We start from the raw sequence: 20,798 nt of genomic DNA, 5'->3' as shown, positions 1-20,798 counted from the left end.
GCATTCATGGCACCCACGTGGATGACACTTTTCGCATTTTCAGGTCGTCATGCAGGATTGTGTGCACAGAACCCACAGAAATGCCAACTCTGGAGGCGATCTGTTCAACAGTCATTCGGCGATCCCCCAAAACAATTCTCTCCACTTTCCCGATCATGTCGTCAGACCGGCTTGTGTGAGCCCGAGGTTGTTTCGGTTTGTTGTCACACGATGTTCTGCCTTCATTAAACTGTCACACCCATGAACACACTTTCGACACATCCATAACTCCATCACCACATGCCTCCTTCAACTGTCGATGAATTTCAATTGGTTTCACACCACGCAAATTCAGAAAACGAATGATTGCACGCTGTTCAAGTAAGGAAAACGTCGCCATTTTAAGTATATAAAACAGTTCTCATTCTCGCCGCTGGCGGTAAAATTCCATCTTTCGTACGGTGCTGCCATCTCTGGGACGTATTGACAATGAATGCGGCCTCATTTTAAAACAATGCGCTATTTCTATTTCTTTCCAGTGCAGAGAAAAAAAATCGGAGGCCTTAGAACTTGAATGCACCTCATACATCATAATCCCCAAGCTACCTAAGAGTGAGTTGCGGTGGGTTCCATTCACGGGTGGCGTGTGCTAAGAATGGTTGTCGCTAAGCCTTTACATTGGCTACAATTGCTCGAATTTTCTCGTCGTGGCGATGAGATGTACATAAGTAATATGTTGACCGACTCTTCTCAGAAGCCAGCTGGTGTGACCGAGCGGTTTGTAGGCGCTACGGTCTGGAACCGCACGACCGCTACGGTCGCAGGTTCGAATCCTGCCTCAGGCATAGATTTGTGTGATGTCCTTAGGTTAGTTAGGTTTTAGTAGTTCCGTGTTCCAGGGGACTGGTGACCTCAGTAGTTGAGTCCCATAGTGCTGAGTCATTTGAAACCATTTTCTTCTCAGAAATGGATCTGTCAAAGTTTCAATTGTAAATCTCTCCATGACGCACAGTGCCTCTCGTGTTACGTTTTCGAATGGATTTTCTTGATAATCTCAGTAACACTCTCGCACCGGTTATAGTCAGGAAAGAATTGTCTACACCCTTATTCCCACCGGCAACCAGTCGTCTTAAACCTATATCATTCCACCAGTGGTGTAATTGGTTCTTTGTACCATAATCTTCTACCTGAAGAGGCGAAATATTAAAAACAACAATCTCGATTTCTTACCCTATTTTCTAAAAACTTTTTCGTGTCTTTACACCCTCCGAATATCACATAAAATTTTCCATTTGGTGCTCTCTCAGTCAGCAGATAGCCTCACATCACTAGCCACGGGAAAAGCAAAAGAAATGGTACGATGCTTTCCATCAACTCTTCCATACCTTGTGAACTTTTAATATGTCAGAGCTGTTTCGATTTTTTGAAGCAGATAGCAGGAGGTGTTTTTGAATGACTGCACTTTTCTCAGCATGGCACTGATGCCTACCTACCATGGATCCATGGATGAATGATTTCAGTTTGGCTATTCAAAGTGTATACGTTCAGGAAACTGCATCAGTATGTTGAGCGCCAGTATGACTCTAGCCAAGGCGACCTTCCTCAAAACAACTTGAGGGCTGCTACCTGTCAATCCCTTGCTGGCAGTTCTGCGAAGACCATGTTCTGTTAGCCCAAAAGGGATCTGTTTCAGCAAGCCACACTTGCGGCTCTTCTGTTTAGTATCCTCAGTGCTTCTCCGTTCTGATGCTCAGACAGAAAAGCTACTGAAATAGCCAGTACTAAGTTAAAAATAAAGACTGTCAGAAAGAGAAAATAAAATCAGCACAAACAACCACTGTCCTCTCATTAACCCACCTAAACATTTTATGTGTGGAGACTGTCTAACTCAACTCACATCCGGTTCGATTAATAGATGATCCGAGCGGTTTCCAATTACAAGCCTAGGATGGCACATGATGTAGACATTGGTCTCAACTCGTTGTCTCATTCTTCCTGTTGCGGGCATCTAAGTAATGTTTTAAGCGTTAGATGCTGAAGTAAGTGGACGACGAACTAAGAATGTAGACACTGTGACATAAGGCAGTTTTAGTCGGTCCAAGGATTGCACAGGGGTAGCTGAAATTGTTAAGACGACCATTCACTTTTTGTTAGCAGGAAATCTCGTTTCAAGCCCAAGTCTGACGCGAATTTTCATATGACACTGTTGGGTAGTAGATCCGTAAGTAATACAACTGATGTCAAGAGATTCGCTGTCAGAAAATTAATTTAGAAAAAAGTAGCTATTGTGATAAAAAGGTTTGACGAAATATTTTTAATATCACAAATTCAACAAACTTTGAAAAAACTGTTATTAATTAATATAACAAAATTATTAACACAAAGAAAAATTCATTGTCAATAAACTATAATTTTTTCAGAATGAAATTTTCACTCTGTAGCCGAGTGTGCACTGATGTGAAATACGCTTGCTGATCAAAACTGTGTGCCAGACCAGCATTCGAATCTGGGACGTTTGATTGTCGTGGGCATGTGCTCTACTGACTGAGCTAACCAGACACGACTTACAACCTGCCGCCACAGCTTTACTTCTGCAGTAGCTCATCCCCTAAGCTGTGGCTAGGCCATATCCCTGCAGGAGCGCTAGTGTTTTGCGGAAGAGCTTCTGTGAGATATGGAAGGTAGGACTGACGTACTGGTGGAAGCAGAGCTGTGAGGATGAATCGTGAAGGTGCTTGAGTAGCTCGCGGCATTTGCCCGTGAAAAGCAAAGGCATCAGGTTCGAGCCCTGGGCCAACACACAGTATTGATCTGAAAGAGAGTTTATTAAGGTACTTTGTTTTATCAACATTATTATTTACTAAAGAATCTTGTCCATTCACCACAGAGTACAAAACGACTAGGCGTGACAATTGACCTACAGAGAGAGAAGGAGAGAAATTATTGCTAATAATATATAAGTTAATTTATTATGTTTTAAAATAAACCTTGTGCTCCCCCTGTGGTGAACAGACGAATGATGAGGTTTATGCAGTTGAAATGAAAACAAAAGGAAGTGGAGAGGGAGGCGGTTCCCATAATTTTAATATGTACCCCTTTGTCCAGAGAGAAAAGGAGAGGGGCGCGAGATAGTGACCTCCACTTTCCTACACATTTTGTGTCACGTTTTTGTCCGAGATACATGGACGGAGTATCTGCTTGTTTACTTATCCTGAAAGTAAAACATACAATACTCTACAGCCATGGGTGATTGCATGACTGAGTATAGGGTTACGTACTAACTTCAATGTACCACATGCAGTTGCTTCAGATGCATGCTGGGGTGTCTCCGGAAGATGGGGTGACCTTGAATTACTTCATCTTGAACAGTTACAAGTAGTCTCAAGCAAATATTTTTACCAGATGCAAGAACTCTCGGACGTCAACTGTGGCGTAGTAATTGCGCCAATTGTGTCTCATGGAAAATGGCTCAGGGTGGCATCAGCTTTTTATACACGCAAACAAATCCACATTTAAGTGCCACCCTTATTCCCTTCTCAGAGCAGTCAGCCATTCTGACTTAGCTCGTCTGTGGTTTCCCTAAGTCGCATAAGACGAGAGCTAGGATGGTACCTACGTAGAGGAGAAGTCTGATTTCCACTCCCAAACCTGTCAACGATTACGTGTTGCATGGCTCTGAGACTGTGTATGATGAGGAGCTCTTCCGTAACCTCGTTGCGCAACAGACCCCACGCCACACGTGAAGCTACTGCACAGAGACCTAGAAGGCCACACCCAGTCCACGAACATTTCTTTACTTCGCAAAGAACTCTTATGCTGTCTCCCGTTGCATATACAGCTATCTCGTAAGTCGACTTGTTGCAGATAGACTCTTCAACATAAACTTCGTCGTTGTTTGTTAGGATTTGTAATTTCTCGTTCTGAGGGTGAGAAATACATTGTCTTGTACGGGTTTCGTCTACAAGATGGAGCTTATTGCAGAGTTATGCTTTCATGTTACAGCACTCTTGATCAAAACTTATTAATGTTTCATCAAAAACTTGTTAATGAAATTCCTGTTGCACTTGAGTAAGCAATGCCGTTGTCATAAGAATTACTGAGTCAAGTGGCGATCCGTGAATCATGACTGAAATTCACATTCAACTTCTTTCAAAATTTTAACTGAATATTTTCTGTAATTTTTCAACAAGGTGGAAGGCTTTCAACTTCTACCGGAAATTGATAGGTAGACTTGGCTAACATCTGGCTATATTCAGCGAAGCAACCATTTCATGACAGTTTTCCCTTAATACTTAGCTTGTGAATACTGTAGCACTTCATTTGTAGCCCTGTTCTTCTAATAGAAAATACGCATCATCTTACCAGCAATTCGCTGCTACTTTTTCGCTGTGTTTGCACTCAGCGATTCCAGGAAAATGTTTCAGTGGGTAAAGGAATAAGAGCTTACGGGTACTAGGCTACTACATACTACGTGACTTCAGCTTGTGTACATGGACACGAAGCTTCATTGTAGAATGTCTGTGGAAGTCCATATACGTATAAACAGTGCAGCCTACTGTAAGGATAAATGCCGGCGTGTAATTTCCACTATCCTTTTCATTATCCCCAGACCCATCACCAATGAATTTTCATCATTTTCTGCTCTGTTTGCGATTTTTGACATCTCAGTGGACCACGAAACGAGGACTGCATCCAGTTCATTATTAACATTATCGCTGATTTCGTTCAGCAGAAGGTCACGTTGTCTCATTGTTTGCCGTATAGTAATGGCAGGAGGTCGTCATTCTTGAAAGTGACCACACAAGATGTCGGCGTGTTCAAACGAGGGGGCACCATTTGCTTACACAGCCACAAAGCGGTTCCACCATATGTTTTCGCGTACGCAACATAAGGCTGTAATGCGAACAATAGACAGCCAATGCGATTGATATTTAACTTCTCATAACATTAGCCAAATCTTCTTAACAATGGCTTCCAGTATTACCGAAATTCATCTCTCAATTCCAGATTTATTAACAAAATATAACGAACAAAAATTGGAAACAATGGCGCAAAATATAGCTAATCTAAGTAAAATAAAATAGTTATTAAAGGAAAAAAGCGCCAATGCTAGAGAAAGAAAAGAACTAAAAAATTACAAAATTATTTTCAAATTAGTAGTGGTTACTTCAAAATCCGTACATAATTTGTTAAATAAGTAAATTTCTTTCGCAAAGATGTATTATTGCAATGAAAAGTTAAATGGATAGCATTTTTAAGTTCGCTGCTGTAAGGAATATAAACAAATAGGTGTTATGAATTCAAATAAAAATCACTCTAAAAAACACAAGCAAACCACAATTGTATGGTATTTATTCCTTAGTGTTGTACAATTGTTTCACATTTTGCTGCTGGTTTGCACTTGAAAAATCCACTAGTTTATTGTCATACAAACTGAATTGTTAGTGAAATAGCAAGTGTACCGAACTCTGTTAGTGGAATTCACCTGATTTTGTACTATTTTTGATATCCTCACTCCTGAAAATCAAAATATACACTTTTGTAGGAGATGTTCAATAGTATACATAGCATTGCGTTCTTCCAAGGAATAATTGAACATTCTTTGTTATTATAATTACAATGACCATCACATCGAATTAATTCCCATTTAGAGAAGTCTTGTTTCCTATGATTAAACACACATTACTTAATTTATCATTTTCTATAGTCATTTGATAATACTCTGAAGTCAGTGGTATTTGTATTCACAGACAACAACAAACACAACATTGAACGTTTTCTGCATTTGAGTAAAAAATTGGCGTCCATTTTATCTAAAATCAGAGTTCCTCTCTGACTTTGTTCTGCTGCTGTGTTTCTCTGAGAGGCAGCGATCTCCAGAAGTCTACTCGCTCTTGGAAGAGCCCTTTCTTCACCTGCAGTGTCTGGCCTATATCCAGGTATTCCAACAGGTCATCGGAAGTCACTCTTGGCCAATGCACCATCTCGTCAGTTGGCGTTGGATTTCTGCCAAGTATGAACCAAAACATTCAGTGAATCAGTTGATGTTGAAGAAAAGTCAATAATTCTCAGAAGTTTAAGTAATTAGATAGGAAAAACAGAATTTTAAAATAAGAAAGAAATACTGATTGTGAAGCTACATCTATGTAACTAAAACTTAATGCAGCAACCAACAAAACTTCAAAGAACCCAGTTTACCGATAGCTCTTTACTCGTATTTATCGTTGAGACAGTCAGTCGTATTATCCATTACTAACTAATCATACATATCTAGTACACTCTATGCTTCTCCTCCCGACAGAGGTTCCTGTCCTGCCTTGGGCATGGGTGTGTATGCTGTTCTTAGCACCTATGGGGACATAACTACTGCAAACCACAACATCGCCATCAAAGTCAAGACTGATGGGGAGGTGTGGATGCCCCCTTCCAGCAGGCTTTGTGGTGGTGTAGCCGAAGAGCACAGGTAGCACACCACCATATGACATAGTGGCATACCGTTGCCAGCACCCACCTTTGAGCCTGTAGGTAGACTTCGATGCTGATGGCCTTTCTCTTACTGGGAAGCTGCAGCGTAAATCAGCATGTTCTGCACACACTTCAGGAAGAGTCAGAAGTTGCTTTTTGGGACGCAGTCTATTGTGTGATGAAGCATGCCTAGGTTATCGACTTTCTGGGGCTGCTAGCAATTCTGGGAAACGTGAGTGAAAACAAAAGTATAATATCGCCAGTGACCCTGTGATATCGCTGGGTGATAACTCCATGGCTCCTTCTGCTGCCATGACTGACTTGCCACACTGCACCCACGGCATGTGACGTCTCCCTCCCACAGCTACTAAAAGTGCCCATTATCAAAATGATTGTTTATCTTTGAATAATGAATATTTACCTCATCATCAGTAACTAATCTTAGCGTATCTTTAATTTTTCATGAATTTTAGATAACTGAATTGCATCAGTGCCACTGATCTTAATGGCTACATAACGTGGCCAGTTTAGTACATGAAAGCATTTAACCGAACTACGTGAGACCTTTCAGCCGAGTGTTGAACAACGCTAACTCCTGTCCATTTTGCCACGCCTTACTATTGAAAAACCGTAAATGTGTTACGATATACACATCACAATCTGAGCACCTTAAATATAGTGCTACAGAAATACATAGAAACGATGGTGTGCATATAGACGCCACTCTGTCATATTTGCGACACAGGAAAATGAAAAGGATTTGTAGTGTAGCCTTGTAATGAAAACCTTTTGTTTATTTTACGAGATCGAAATGTTGATACGTGTTTGGGCTATATAAATTGCCATTTTATGTTCTGTGAATAAGAAAATATGACAAGGTTACAAGTTGAAAGCCTGTTGTTAAACATGGCGATTTTGGCAAGTAAATGAAAGATTCGTGAGAAGACTGCAGTACAAATTTGTGGATGGGCTCCTGCACTGACTCATAATGGTAGCCAAGGACAGTAGAGTGCCTAGCCGAGCTATAGGAGAGAATAATAGTTTTCTTAAACTTCGCAGGAAAATAGCAACAATACAGTTGAACATTCACTTCAACAAAAGGTGTTTAGGTTACAGATTACACAAAACTATGCTACAGTAAACATTAGGAATTCCTCCAAGACTGCTAGAACAGTCGAAGCTAAAAGTAAAATTTTTTGGCTAAAAATGCAAACCCCAGAATTTTATAAACAGAGACGTATAATGTTGACGAAAGCTACACAGATCGAACTGCTATTGAAAGACGTTATTAGATCGAAAGCTTAATGAAACGCATCAAGTTATTTCAAGCAGGACTAGACAATAATGACTAGACGTGATAAGAAGCTCAGAGAGTTGCGTAAAACACCTACACACGCATTCACTAACAGAGTAGCTATTTAACTGAGACAGCACTATCAAATAAAAGCTTACAGTATAACTTACAGTAAGGGATAAAGTCAGGTGAAGTACTACAAATTATTGTTGACAAAGAAATAGCCACTAAGAAAGCCAAAAAGGAGAAACAACAGGCGTTTAATGCGATCAAAACAAATAAAAATTTTAAATAATGCAAATAGGATTTCATATACTTTCAAAAACGTAAATCGAATGATAAAGAAAAAATTTTCGCGTTAGCAAGGCAAGTGTAATGAAAGTAGGTTAAAGGAATGTGATAGTCATAATTAATGACAACTATTACCTAAATAAGAAAATTTTTCGTAGCAAATAATATAGTTGAGGCTAAGAAACACCCGAACACAAACTTCCATAACACAAAAGAAAGAAAAGAAACAGTTCGAGTTTTTTGATTTGAGACAACGAGAAATTCAGTAAAAACGAATGTGTTTCTTTACCACATTTGCGTTCCTAAATTAACAGACATCCACGTAAATCAATACGTGGCGTAATGGACAACAGATACTCTCTCAGCTAAGAGTTAAACTAGAGGCTTCGTAAAATGTTGAAAGATTCCCGAACCTCTTTAAAAATGAGATGCAGGACTGTGTAGCAGTGCTGAACACCATGTATTCCAAGATTAAGTTCATTTTACAGCTTGAATACAATAGCTTCATATACTCGTACATCCAACTACACTCCTGGAAATGGAAAAAAGAACACATTGACACCGGTGTGTCAGACCCACCATACTTGCTCCGGACACTGCGAGAGGGCTGTACAAGCAATGATCACACGCACGGCACAGCGGACACACCAGGAACCGCGGTGTTGGCCGTCGAATGGCGCTAGCTGCGCAGCATTTGTGCACCGCCGCCGTCAGTGTCAGCCAGTTTGCTGTGGCATACGGAGCTCCGTCGCAGTCTTTAACACTGGTAGCATGCCGCGACAGCGTGGACGTGAACCGTATGTGCAGTTGACGGACTTTGAGCGAGGGCATATAGTGGGCATGCGGGAGGCCGGATGGACGTACCGCCGAATTGCTCAACACGTGGGGCGTGAGGTCTCCACAGTACATCGATGTTGTCGCCAGTGGTCGGCGGAAGGTGCACGTGCCCGTCGACCTGGGACCGGACCGCAGCGACGCACGGATGCACGCCAAGACCGTAGGATCCTACGCAGTGCCGTAGGGGACCGCACCGCCACTTCCCAGCAAATTAGGGACACTGTTGCTCCTGGGGTATCGGCGAGGACCATTCGCAGCCGTCTCCATGAAGCTGGGCTACGGTCCCGCACACCGTTAGGCCGTCTTCCGCTCACGCCCCAACATCGTGCAGCCCGCCTCCAGTGGTGTCGCGACAGGCGTGAATGGAGGGACGAATGGAGACGTGTCGTCTTCAGCGATGAGAGTCGCTTCTGCCTTGGTGCCAATGATGGTCGTATGCGTGTTTGGCGCCGTGCAGGTGAGCGCCACAATCAGGACTGCATACGACCGAGGCACACAGGGCCAACACCCGGCATCATGGTGTGGGGAGCGATCTCCTACACTGGCCGTACACCACTGGTGATCGTCGAGGGGACACTGAACAGTGCACGGTACATCCAAACCGTCATCGAACCCATCGTTCTACCATTCCTAGACCGGCAAGGGAACTTGCTGTTCCAACAGGACAATGCACGTCCGCATGTATCCCGTGCCACCCAACGTGCTCTAGAAGGTGTAAGTCAACTACCCTGGCCAGCAAGATCTCCGGATCTGTCCCCCATTGAGCATGTTTGGGACTGGATGAAGCGTCGTCTCACGCGATCTGCACGTCCAGCACGAACGCTGGTCCAACGAGGCGCCAGGTGGAAATGGCATGGCAAGCCGTTCCACAGGACTACATCCAGCATCTCTACGATCGTCTCCATGGGAGAATAGCAGCCTGCATTGCTGCGAAAGGTGGATATACACTGTACTAGTGCCGACATTGTGCATGCTCTGTTGCCTGTGTCTATGTGCCTGTGGTTCTGACAGTGTGATCATGTGATGTATCTGACCCCAGGAATGTGTCAAAAAAGTTTCCCCTTCCTGGGACAATGAATTCACGGTGTTCTTATTTCAATTTCCAGGAGTGTATTATGATATGAAATGACAGGTCCAGCTTAAGTACGTATAGGAGGCTGGCTAGTAGAACGTTATAATAATGTTGTGTCATGCCTTCAGGAAAGATTCAAGTTACCATTTTTCCTCAGCATCTACATTCACATCTCCATGGAAACTCTGTAAATCACACTTAACTGCTTGCCAGAGGGTTCATCGAAACACCTTACAGTAATGCTCTGTTATTCCAATCTCGAACATTGCGCTGAAGGAACGATTACCTATATCTTTTCGTGTGATCTCTGATTTCCATTATTTTAGCATGATGGGCGTTTCTCCCTAGGTCTGCGTCAACAAAATATTTTCGCATTCGGATGAGGAAGTTGGTTATCAAAATTTCGAGAGAAGATTCCGCCGCAATTCTGTCCACCCGAAATCCTGTACCATGTCACTGAGACTCTCTCCCTATTTCGCGATACTACAAAATGTGCTGCCCTTCTTTGAACTTTTTCAGTGTAATCCGTTAAACCTATCTGGTAAGGATCCCACACCGCGCTGCAGTACTCCAAAAGAGGACGAATAAGGGTTGTGCACGCAGTCTCTTTAGTAGATCCGTTACATTTTCTAAGTGTCCTGCCGATAAAACGCAGTCTTTGGTTAGCCTACCCCACAATATTTTCTATATGTTTCTTCCAGCTTAAGTTGTTCGTAATTGTAATTCTAAGCAAAGAAGGGAAAGCAGAAAGGTGGAAGGAGTATGTAGAGGGTTTATACAAGGGCGATGTACTTGAGGACAATATTATGGAAATGGAAGAGGATGTAGATGAAGATGAAATGGGAGATACGATACTGCGTGAAGAGTTTGACAGAGCACTGAAAGACCTGAGTCGAAACAAGGCCCCAGGAGTAGACAACATTCCATTGGAACTACTGACTGCCTTGGGAGAGCCAGTCCTGACAAAACTCTACCATCTGGTGAGAAAGATGTATGAGACAGGTGAAATAACCTCAGACTTCAAGAAGAATATAATAATTCCAATCCCAAAGAAAGCAGGTGTTGACAGATGTGAAAATTACCGAACAATCAGTTTAATAAGCCACAGCTGCAAAATACTAACACGTATTCTTTACAGACGAATGGAAAAACTAGTAGAAGCCAACCTCGGGGAAGATCAGTTTGGATTCCGTAGAAATACTGGAACACGTGAGGCAATACTGACCTTACGACTTATCTTAGAAGAAAGATTAAGGAAAGGAAAACCTACGTTTCTAGCATTTGTAGACTTGGAGAAAGCTTTTGACAATGTTGAATGGAATACTATCTTTCAAATTCTAAAGGTGGCAGGGGTAAAATACAGGGAGCTAAAGGCTATTTACAAATTGTACAGAAACCAGATGGCAGTTATAAGAGTCGAGGGACATGAAAGGGAAGCAGCGGTGGGGAAGGGAGTAAGACAGGGTTGTAGCCTCTCCCCGATGTTATTCAATCTGCATATTGAGCAAGCAGTAAAGGAAACAAAAGAAAAATTCGGAGTAGGTATTAAAATCCATGGAGAAGAAATAAAAACTTTGAGGTTCGCCGATGACATTGTAATTCTGTCAGAGACAGCAAAGGACTTGGAAGAGCAGTTGAATGGAATGGATGGTATCTTGAAGGGAGGATATAAGATGAACATCAACAAAAGCAAAACGAGGATAATGGAATGTAGTCGAATTAAGTCGGGTGATGCTGAGGGAATTAGTTTAGGAAATGAGACACTTAAAGTGGTAAGGGAGTTTTGCTATTTGGGGAGCAAAATAACTGATGATGGTCGAAGTAGAGAGGATATAAAATGTAGACTGGCATTGGCAAGGAAAGCGTTTCTGAAGAAGAGAAATTTGTTAACATCGAATATAGATTTAAGTGTCAGGAAGTCATTTACGAAAGTATTTGTATGGAGTGTAGCCAAGTGAAACATGGGCGGTAAATAGTTTGGACAAGAAGAGAATAGAAGCTTTCGAAATGTGGTGCTACAGAAGAATGCTGAAGGAGATCACATAACTAATGAGGAAATATTGAATAGGATTGGGGAGAAGAGAAGTTTGTGGCACAACTTGACCAGAAGAAGGGATCGGTTGGTAGGACATGTTCTGAGGCATCAAGGGATCACCAATTTAGTATTGGAGGGCAGCGTGGAGGGTAAAAATCGTAGGGGGAGACCAAGAGATGAATACACTAAGCAGATTCTGAAGGATGTAGGTTGCAGTAGGTACTGGGAGATGAAGAAGCTTGCACAGGATAGAGTAGCATGGAGAGCTGCATCAAACCAGTCTCAGGACTGAAGACCACAACAACAACAACAATTGTAATTCCTAGGTATTTAGATGAATTTACGGCCTTTAGATTTGACTGATTTGTCGTGTAACAGAAGTTTAACGAATTGCTTTTAGCACTCATGTGAATGACCTCACACTATTCGTTATTTAGGGTCAACTGCCAATTTTTCCATCATGCAGATATCTTTTATAAATCATTTGCAATTTGGTTCGGTCTTCTGATGGCTTTATTAGACGTTAAACGGTACCATCATCTGCATACACAGGCTGCTTAGGCTGCGTATTGATCCGCCCAACATAAAAAAGAACTAATCACGCTCAAACAAATAGCTATCACAAAGGGATACCATGAAAGCACTGTAACCAATATTAACAATAATCTAAAAAAAGTTACTTTCGAACGATAATAGTAACGCACAGTATGAGAATAAAGTTAAGATTATGTTCGTTGCAATGCCTTATAAAAGAAGCATTTATGATAAAAATGAACATATATTTCGGAAGCCGAATGTCAGGTTAGCCTTCAGAATATCTAACAGTAACAGAGCCAGGAGAGAATAAAAAGGACACAGACTCGGACGAATATAAGTTAAAAGGCGACAGTTGTGAAAAATACTATATCGGTCAGACAGGGCGGCCCTTCGTCACGAGATACAGGGAACACACCAACAGCAGCAGGAAAATGACCTTTGTGTACCGTCTCAGGAATTACGAACTTCAAGTAGCAGATATACGGCAGGATATGACCGTCCTCCACATCTCCCAAAGGGAAGAAAACTTATACCCTTATAAGAAACACAAATTTATAGTAACAACAAAAGAGCCCCAGCAGAATTCCGCAACGACAAGTTAGAATTCAGTCAGAAAAACTTTTCCTCCTGTTTCGCTGATTTTATTTACTTTTATGAAGCGATGAAACTTATGTGACTGTGGGATGTTAAAATGATGGTAGACCTTAGCACAAACCAGTAGTTTTTTGTTAGTACCGACTAACATTTGAAAATGTTTTCTTTGTGCTATAACTTCTACTGCTGTCCACCCTGTACTACGCTATTTTCTGATAGGTTCAAATTAAAACACGGAATACGCTGTCGATACTGCTCTTGTGCTTTTACTGACAAGCCCTATCCCGATAGATTTTATTTGAATTACCAGTTCGATGTACGTCGTCAGTGTGTAATCTTGTTTTGTCGCTACGCGTTAACAGAGATCGCAGCATGATTTGACCTAGATCTTGAGCTACGCTGTAGACGCACACTGGCCCAAGGTTTCTAGTAACCACAGTTCCGCTACAGCTCTTATTACAACAAATACTGGCAATATTCATTAACCAATAGATTATAAGCTAATGATACCATCTCTGAAACTGAACGAATGCATAATATCCTGAACGGAGAACTGGCAAGGAAGCTGTGTGCGAGGTCAGTGCCGCGATTGCTCACAGTCGACCAAAAGCACACACGGCACAACATTTCAACACAATGTCTGGCAACGTTTAATAGCAATCTGATAGACTTTTTGCGCCGATTTGTGACTGTTGATGAAACGTGGAACCATCATTACACACCAGGATCAAAACAATGAACAAATGCTGGTAAAAGTGCACCGAAGAAGACAAAGACCATTTTGTGAGCTGGTACACATAGACAGAATTTTGCACACTTTAGTATTATTTCCATGTTACTTACCTTAAGTCTATGCTATTTCACGTATGGTAGCGACATACGTTCTTGCTTCAAGTATGTACTCAACGTTCTCCGTTTTCTTGGTTTTCATTTGTATCATCAGTACGTAGGCCACGGGTTGTTCTTACTTAGACCTCGGGCCACGCGGCCCCTACTGCGTAGTGAGCCTTTCCTGGTGAAACTTGTCCAGATATGGTTTTATTTCCCTCACCATTTAGATGCTTTTGGAGGACGTTTAGTCTAATTTTGTCGCTACGCTGTTAGCAGATGCTGTAGCTTGAAGTTCTGACACAGACCCCGAGCTACATTCTAACAATGCGTTGCATCAAGGTTTCTTGCAGTCACAGCTCCAATACCACTTTCATCACAACAAAAATGGGCAATACATTATAAGCCGACTTAATGATACCACAAGTTGAACATGAAGTGTTGCACACTTTAGTATTTGATTTCGTGTTCCTTTACTGAAGTCTGTACTATTTTACATGTCGCAGCAACATACGCTGTCTTCCTCAAATATGAAATCCACATTCTCCTTTCACCGTCGATTTCCATCTTTACCATTAGTACTCTGTTGGGTTTTGGTGGAGGCTCTATCCCTCAAGCTAAGGAGTGTCACCCCAATTTCGTCAACTTTTTAGCATGCCGCAGGCTGTTACTCTCATACCATTAAACGCAGTACCTTAGTACTAATTAGACTCTCACTTCGCAAATGTCGCATGTCTTACGCGAACACTATGCTCGTAGTCGTAATAAAGGGCACTGATATGCATGTAACTAATAAGCCCAGTAGCACATGACAGAGACCGTCACTATTACTAAATAGATTATAGAATATTTTGTTGTTCATGCTCCCTTATTCAGCTGAAGATGAAGTATCACTGCATTGAGTAACATAGTAGGCTGGTAAGTGTAACTTTTGGTTACTTCCGTTATGTAGCTAGCCACGCTACGTATTTTCAGAAATGAAAACCAACTACAATTTTACTCATACACTGATAGCACACTGATGTGAAGATGTAAATTCAGGAAATTAAATTATATTTTTATTCGTATTGTTGAACTGGTGTATGTTTATTTAAAAAGATATAATAATCTATGTATGAAATTTACACGTGTATTGCTATCCCAAATTATGTGGCAGTTTGTTTTACGGGTCCCTCTTATACAACTATTAATTTCGTCAGCCTTCCCTTGCAGCGGAAAAAATCTATTTGTTTCTTTGTAAATATCGAATGTGTAGTTTTCCTGTAAAGGCATTTCTATTATATTTCATCTGTGACGTAATCTGTTAATTTTGCATGTGTTGTATAGATATTAAAATATATTCGTTAGTTTTAATGTTGAACTATCACATATACCTTTCTCATTATTTTTAATTGATGTTATGCATTCCTGGCCGCTTTCTGGTCGTAGCTCTCAACACTCTGTTGTAGCCAACATCACATTAAGCCAATAAACGACATTATGCCTCATGTATCTAGATATAGTGGGATTCAGTGATGTCAAACGGAAAGAAGACAAAAATACCTGCTCAGACGAGTATAGGTTAACGTCAACGGCAGCAGACAATGATATACGCGGAGTAGGATTCGTTACGAATAGAGAGTGAGATTTCGTGAACAATACAGTGATAGAGTTATTCTCACCAGAAGCGACAGAAAACCAACACGTACAACAATAGTTCAGGTACACGTGCCGAAGTCGCAAGCAGGAAGTGAAGAGACAGAGATAGTATTGAGAACACTGAATGGTTGATTCAGTACGCAAAGCGAGACGAAAATATAATAGTCATGGGGTATTGGAATGCGGTTATAGGGGAAGGAGCAGAAGAAAGGGTTATAGGAGAATATGGGATTAGTACTAGTAATGAGATAGAAGAAAGACTGGCTCAGTTTGGCACCAGATTTCAGCTAGTAAAAAAGAATACTGTGTTCAGGAATGAGAAGAGAAGGACGTATACTTGGAAAAGACCAGAAGATACAGGAAGATTTCATTTAGAGTACATGATGGTCGGCAGAGATTCAGAAATGAGATACTTGGTTGTAAGGCATATCCAAGAGCAGATATATACACAGATCACAATTTAGAAGTGATGAAGAATACGTTTAAGTTTACGAGACTAGTCATGAAGAGTCAATACGCAAAAAAACAGGATATAAAAGTACTAAGGAATGAGGAGATAAGCTTGAAGTTCTTTGAGACTATAGATACTGCGATAAGGATTTGCTCAGTAGGTAGTACAGTTGAAGAGCAATGGCCATCTCTAAGCGGGTCATTCACAAAAGCTGAAAAAAATAAAATACAAATACTTCAACTGACCGATGAAAGAAGGAAACTCATGAGTACAGAAACACAAGTCACTTACGAAAAAATAAACAGGAAATGCAGGGAAGCTAAGGTGAAATGGCTACATGAAAAATATGAAGAAATAGAGAATAAAAGGTTTGTCGCAAGGACTGACTCAGCATATAGAAAGGTCAAAACAATCTTCTGTGAAATTTAAAGCGAGGATGGTAAAATTATGAGTGCAATGACAAGCCCACTACTAAATGCAGAGGTGTCAGTGAATAGGTTGAAGACATACACTGAAGGCCTGTATGAGGTGGAACACTTGCCTGATGACGTGATAGAAGAAGAAACACGCTTTTATATAGAAGAGACGGGGCCTCCAGTATTAAAATCTAAATTTAAAAGAGCTCTGTACGACTTAAGCTCGAATAAAGCAGAAGGGATAGATAATATTCATCAAAATTTCTAAAACCATTGGTGGAAGAGCCAACAAAACGACTACTCACACTGGTATGTAAAACGTATGTCTGGCGAAGTACCACCCGACTTCCCGAAAAAGCATCTTTCACACAATTCTAGATATAGTAGGAACTGTTAAGGGTAAGAATTTTTCGCACAATCAGCTTAACCACTCATGCCTCAAACTTGCTGACAAGAATAGTATACACAAGAATGGAAAGGACAGTTGAAGGTGTGTTATATGCGAATCCACATGGCTTTTTGGAAGATAAAGGCACCAACCAGACAATTCTCACGTTGAGGTTCGTAATGGGAGCAAAAAGCTGCTGAAGGCGTTCGATAACGTCAAATGCCGCAACATGTTCGAAATTTCGAGGAAAATAAGGGTACACAATATGTACAAAGAGACAATAAGGAACGATAAGGGTCTAAGACCAGAACGAATTGCTCAGATTACACGTGTGTAAGACTTGGACGTTTTCTTTTTCCCCTAGTGTTCAATCTCTAAATCCAAGATGCAACGAAGGTAATAAAAGAAAGTTTAATGAGTAGAATTAAAATTCAAGCTGAAAGTATATGAATGATAAGCTTGACTGGTGACATCGCTATCCTCACTGAAAGAGAAGACGAATTACAGGATCTGCTGAATGGAATGAATAGTCTAATGAGAACAGAATATGGATTGAGAGTAAATCGAAGAATGGCGAAAATAATGAGGAGTAGCAGAACTGAGAACAGCGAGAAACTTAACATCGGGGTTGATGGTCACGAAATAGATGACGTTAATGAATTCCGCTACCTAACTGCAAAATAACCACTGACGGACGGAGCAAGGATGACATAAGAAGCAGACAAGCACTGGCAAAACGCATTGCTGGCCAAGAGAAGTCTACTGGTATCAGACGTAGCATAGGCTTTAATTTAAGGAAGCAATTTCTGCTAATGTACATTTGGAACACAGAATTTCATTGTAGTGAAACTTGAACTGCGTGATAACCAAAAAGAAGAGAATCGAAATATTTGAGATGTGATGCTACAGAAAATTGTTGAAAATAAGGTGGATTGATAAGGTACAGAACTCAGAGATTCTCCCCAGAATCGGATAGGGAAGGAATATATAGAAAACACTGACAAGAAGACTGGAGAGGATGGTAGGACATATTTTAAGGCTTCATGCAATAACTTTCAAGGTACGAGAGAGAGGTGTAGAGTATAAGACCCGTAGAGGAAAACAGAGTTTGGAATACATCCATCAAGCATTAAGGACCTATGTTGCAACAGCTGCTACGGGATGAAGAGGTTCGCACAGGAGAGGAATTCGTGGCTGGCCGCAGAAATCCAGTCAGGATAATGATGAAAAAAATTGTATTGTGTTCTTGCCTCACAAATGTTGAGTTGTACATGTTACTTTTTTCTGGCGGCAGCTGGTGGTCTTGCAGTAGCGTTCTCGTTTCACACTCACAGGGTCCTGGGTTCGATTTCCAGCGGGCTCACGGATTTTCCCAGCCTAGAGATGACTGGGTGCTGTGTCGTCTTCATCATAATCATTTATTCCCATTACGGTAGAAGGGAGGCAATGACAAACCACCTCCGCTAGGACCTTGTATGATCGGCGGTGCGGGTCTCCCGTATCGTCTCCCTACGCTCCACGGAGTATGGACGTCATCATCATCATCATCACATGTTATTTAATTCCTCTGCTTTACTATGGCACGGTACCATTTGATTTTACTCATTAGATACACTCATTATTTTATCTGGACTTTCCATTACGTCCGTCCATATGAACAAAATTTTGTAATAGATATTATCTTACACACTTTGTATGTTATTGTTGTGACAGAGCATTGTGAATCATTTTGAGATTTAAGTACCACTATCCGGTTTTATAGGAACATAAATGTTTCTCACTGAGTTTTTATATACAAAATGCTGTTATAGATCAGCAAATGGCAATTCGTAATGCTCGAACTAGTAATCCATTAATATATTAGAATGGCATTCCTGGGAAATAAATAAAGAATTTTCATAAGAATACTATGGAACAAATTTTTAGACCGTCTCCTCCACCGAATGATCATGTCAGATTAACTATGAATAAAAAGAAGTTGGATTGTTCCGTTCGACGCCCTTGACGTCAGTTTTTGGCTGATGAAATTGTAACCCTATGTTTATTGCTTGCGTTTGGAGTGAATGTGTGTGTGGGGATGGGAGGTGGAGGATGGCAGAGAGAGAGAGAGAGAGAGAGAGAGAGAGAGAGAGATGGTTCAAAATGGTTCAATTGGCTCTGAGCACTATGCGACTTAACTTCTGAGGTCATCAGTCGCCTAGAACTTAGAACTAAGTAAACCTAACTAACCTAAGGACATCACACACATCCATGCCCAAGGCAGGATTCGAACCTGCGACCGTAGCGGTCGCTCGGTTTCAGACTGTAGCGCCTAGAACCGCACGGCCACTCCGGCCGGCAGAGAGAGAGAGAGAGAGAGAGAGAGAGAGAGAGAGAGAAAGAGAGAGAGGGGGAGAGAGAGTTGGTAGTGATTTCAGTTCACCCTTGATATTTTGACGAAAATACTTGTTTAAGTCCGGAGGTACACATAAAAACATCCGATATGGTGCTAAGCACATTCGCTGAAAACTATATCGAGCAGTTAGTTCACGAGTTCACTCGAATAGTAAACGGTTGTGAAAACACACTTGACCTCTTAGCAACAAATAATCCTGAACTAATAATGAGCCTCAAAACGGATACAGTGATTAGTGATCACAGGGTCGTCGTAGCGAGACTGAATGCTGTAACTCTCAAATCCGCCAAAAATAACGAAAAATATATCTGTTCAAAAAAGCAGATAAAAATTCAGTTGATGCCTTCCTGAAAGACAACCTCCAATTATTTCAAATTAAAAATATAAATGTAGACCAGAAGTAACTTGAATTCAAAGAAATACACTGGTGTCCAAAATTAATGCAAGAAACGGAAATTTCGCAATGTTGCGTTTACTGTGCCACAAAACGGTACAAACAGGTGGCAGCAAAGCAGAAATAATGTAAAATAATACAGAACGTGAACAACTGCAACATACATAACAGTAGACGAAAATGTTCTTCGTTTTTTCCATCTTAACAGATTTTCACACACATTGCGACAACTGGATAATGTGTTCATTACGGGGTGTGATCACCTCTGCCATCAATACAGGCCTGGCAACGAGGAAGCATGTTGTGAATAACGTCATCAATGTCATGTTGAGGCAATAATGACCATTATCCCTACAGAGCTGCTCGCAGGAGTTGGAGAGTGGTTGGTGGACTTTGGTGGGATGTAACTCGTCTCCCTACTGCATGCCAGACACGCTTTATGGGATTAAAATCGGGAGAGCGAGCAGACCACGCCATGCGTGCAGCCGGCCGGAGTGACCGAGCGGTTCTAGGGGCTACAGTCTGGAACCGCGTGACCGCTCCGGTAGCAGGTTCGAATCCTGCCTCGTGCGTGGATGTCTGTGATGTCCTTAGGTTAGTTAGGTTTAAGTAGTTCTAAGTTCTAGGGGACTGATGACCACAGCAGTTAAGTCCCATAGTGCTCAGAGCCATTTGAACCATTTGAACAATGCGTGCAGTATCTTCGGTTTCCAAGAAAACATCAACCACTCGCTCTCTGTAAAGTCAAACACTATCGTCCACCAATACGAAGTCTGGGCGCACAGCACCTCGCATCAACAGTACATGAGATCCCAAGAGCTCGTCACAATCCCTGACAGTAGTTACCAAATCGGGACTCATCTGTGCGAAGGATATTGGCCCACTGTTCGGCTCTCCAGGTGGCATGTTGAGGACTACACTCCAGAGGTGCAGACGCGTCAGAGGTACAGATACAGCAAGTCTCCGACAGTAAAGGCAGCTCTGTCGAAGCCGCCTCTACACCTCGATACGACATGTCCAGTGGATGCTCCTAGGTCATATGCCAGCTGCTGTGCAGTACTAAGGCGGTACCGTCGTGTCCTTATAGCCAGGTAATGATCCTCTCTCACCTGGTCTTCGGGATACAGTTTCGGTCTCTCTAAACTGTCGCCACATCCGAGAAACGACAGAACGATTCACGTTAA

The 20,798-nt window shown here is 41.6% G+C and overlaps 1 protein-coding gene across 1 annotated transcript in view; it reads right to left on the bottom strand.

Moving 5' to 3' along the window:
* Window positions 1-5,249: 5,249 nt before the first annotated feature.
* Window positions 5,250-20,798, bottom strand: part of LOC126174808 (venom carboxylesterase-6-like) — a 190,412-nt gene continuing 174,863 nt past the window's right edge. Inside the window, exon 10 of the mRNA XM_049921183.1 lies at window positions 5,250-5,985. Coding sequence (XP_049777140.1) covers window positions 5,799-5,985 — 187 coding nt within the window. The 3' untranslated portion in view covers window positions 5,250-5,798. The remainder of the gene's footprint in view (window positions 5,986-20,798) is intronic.

The sequence above is a fragment of the Schistocerca cancellata genome, chromosome 3 (assembly GCF_023864275.1).
Source record: "Schistocerca cancellata isolate TAMUIC-IGC-003103 chromosome 3, iqSchCanc2.1, whole genome shotgun sequence".
Lineage (NCBI taxonomy): Eukaryota > Metazoa > Arthropoda > Insecta > Orthoptera > Acrididae > Schistocerca > Schistocerca cancellata.
Note: the sequence above shows the minus strand (reverse complement) of the source record. Positions and strands in the feature narration are given on the sequence as shown.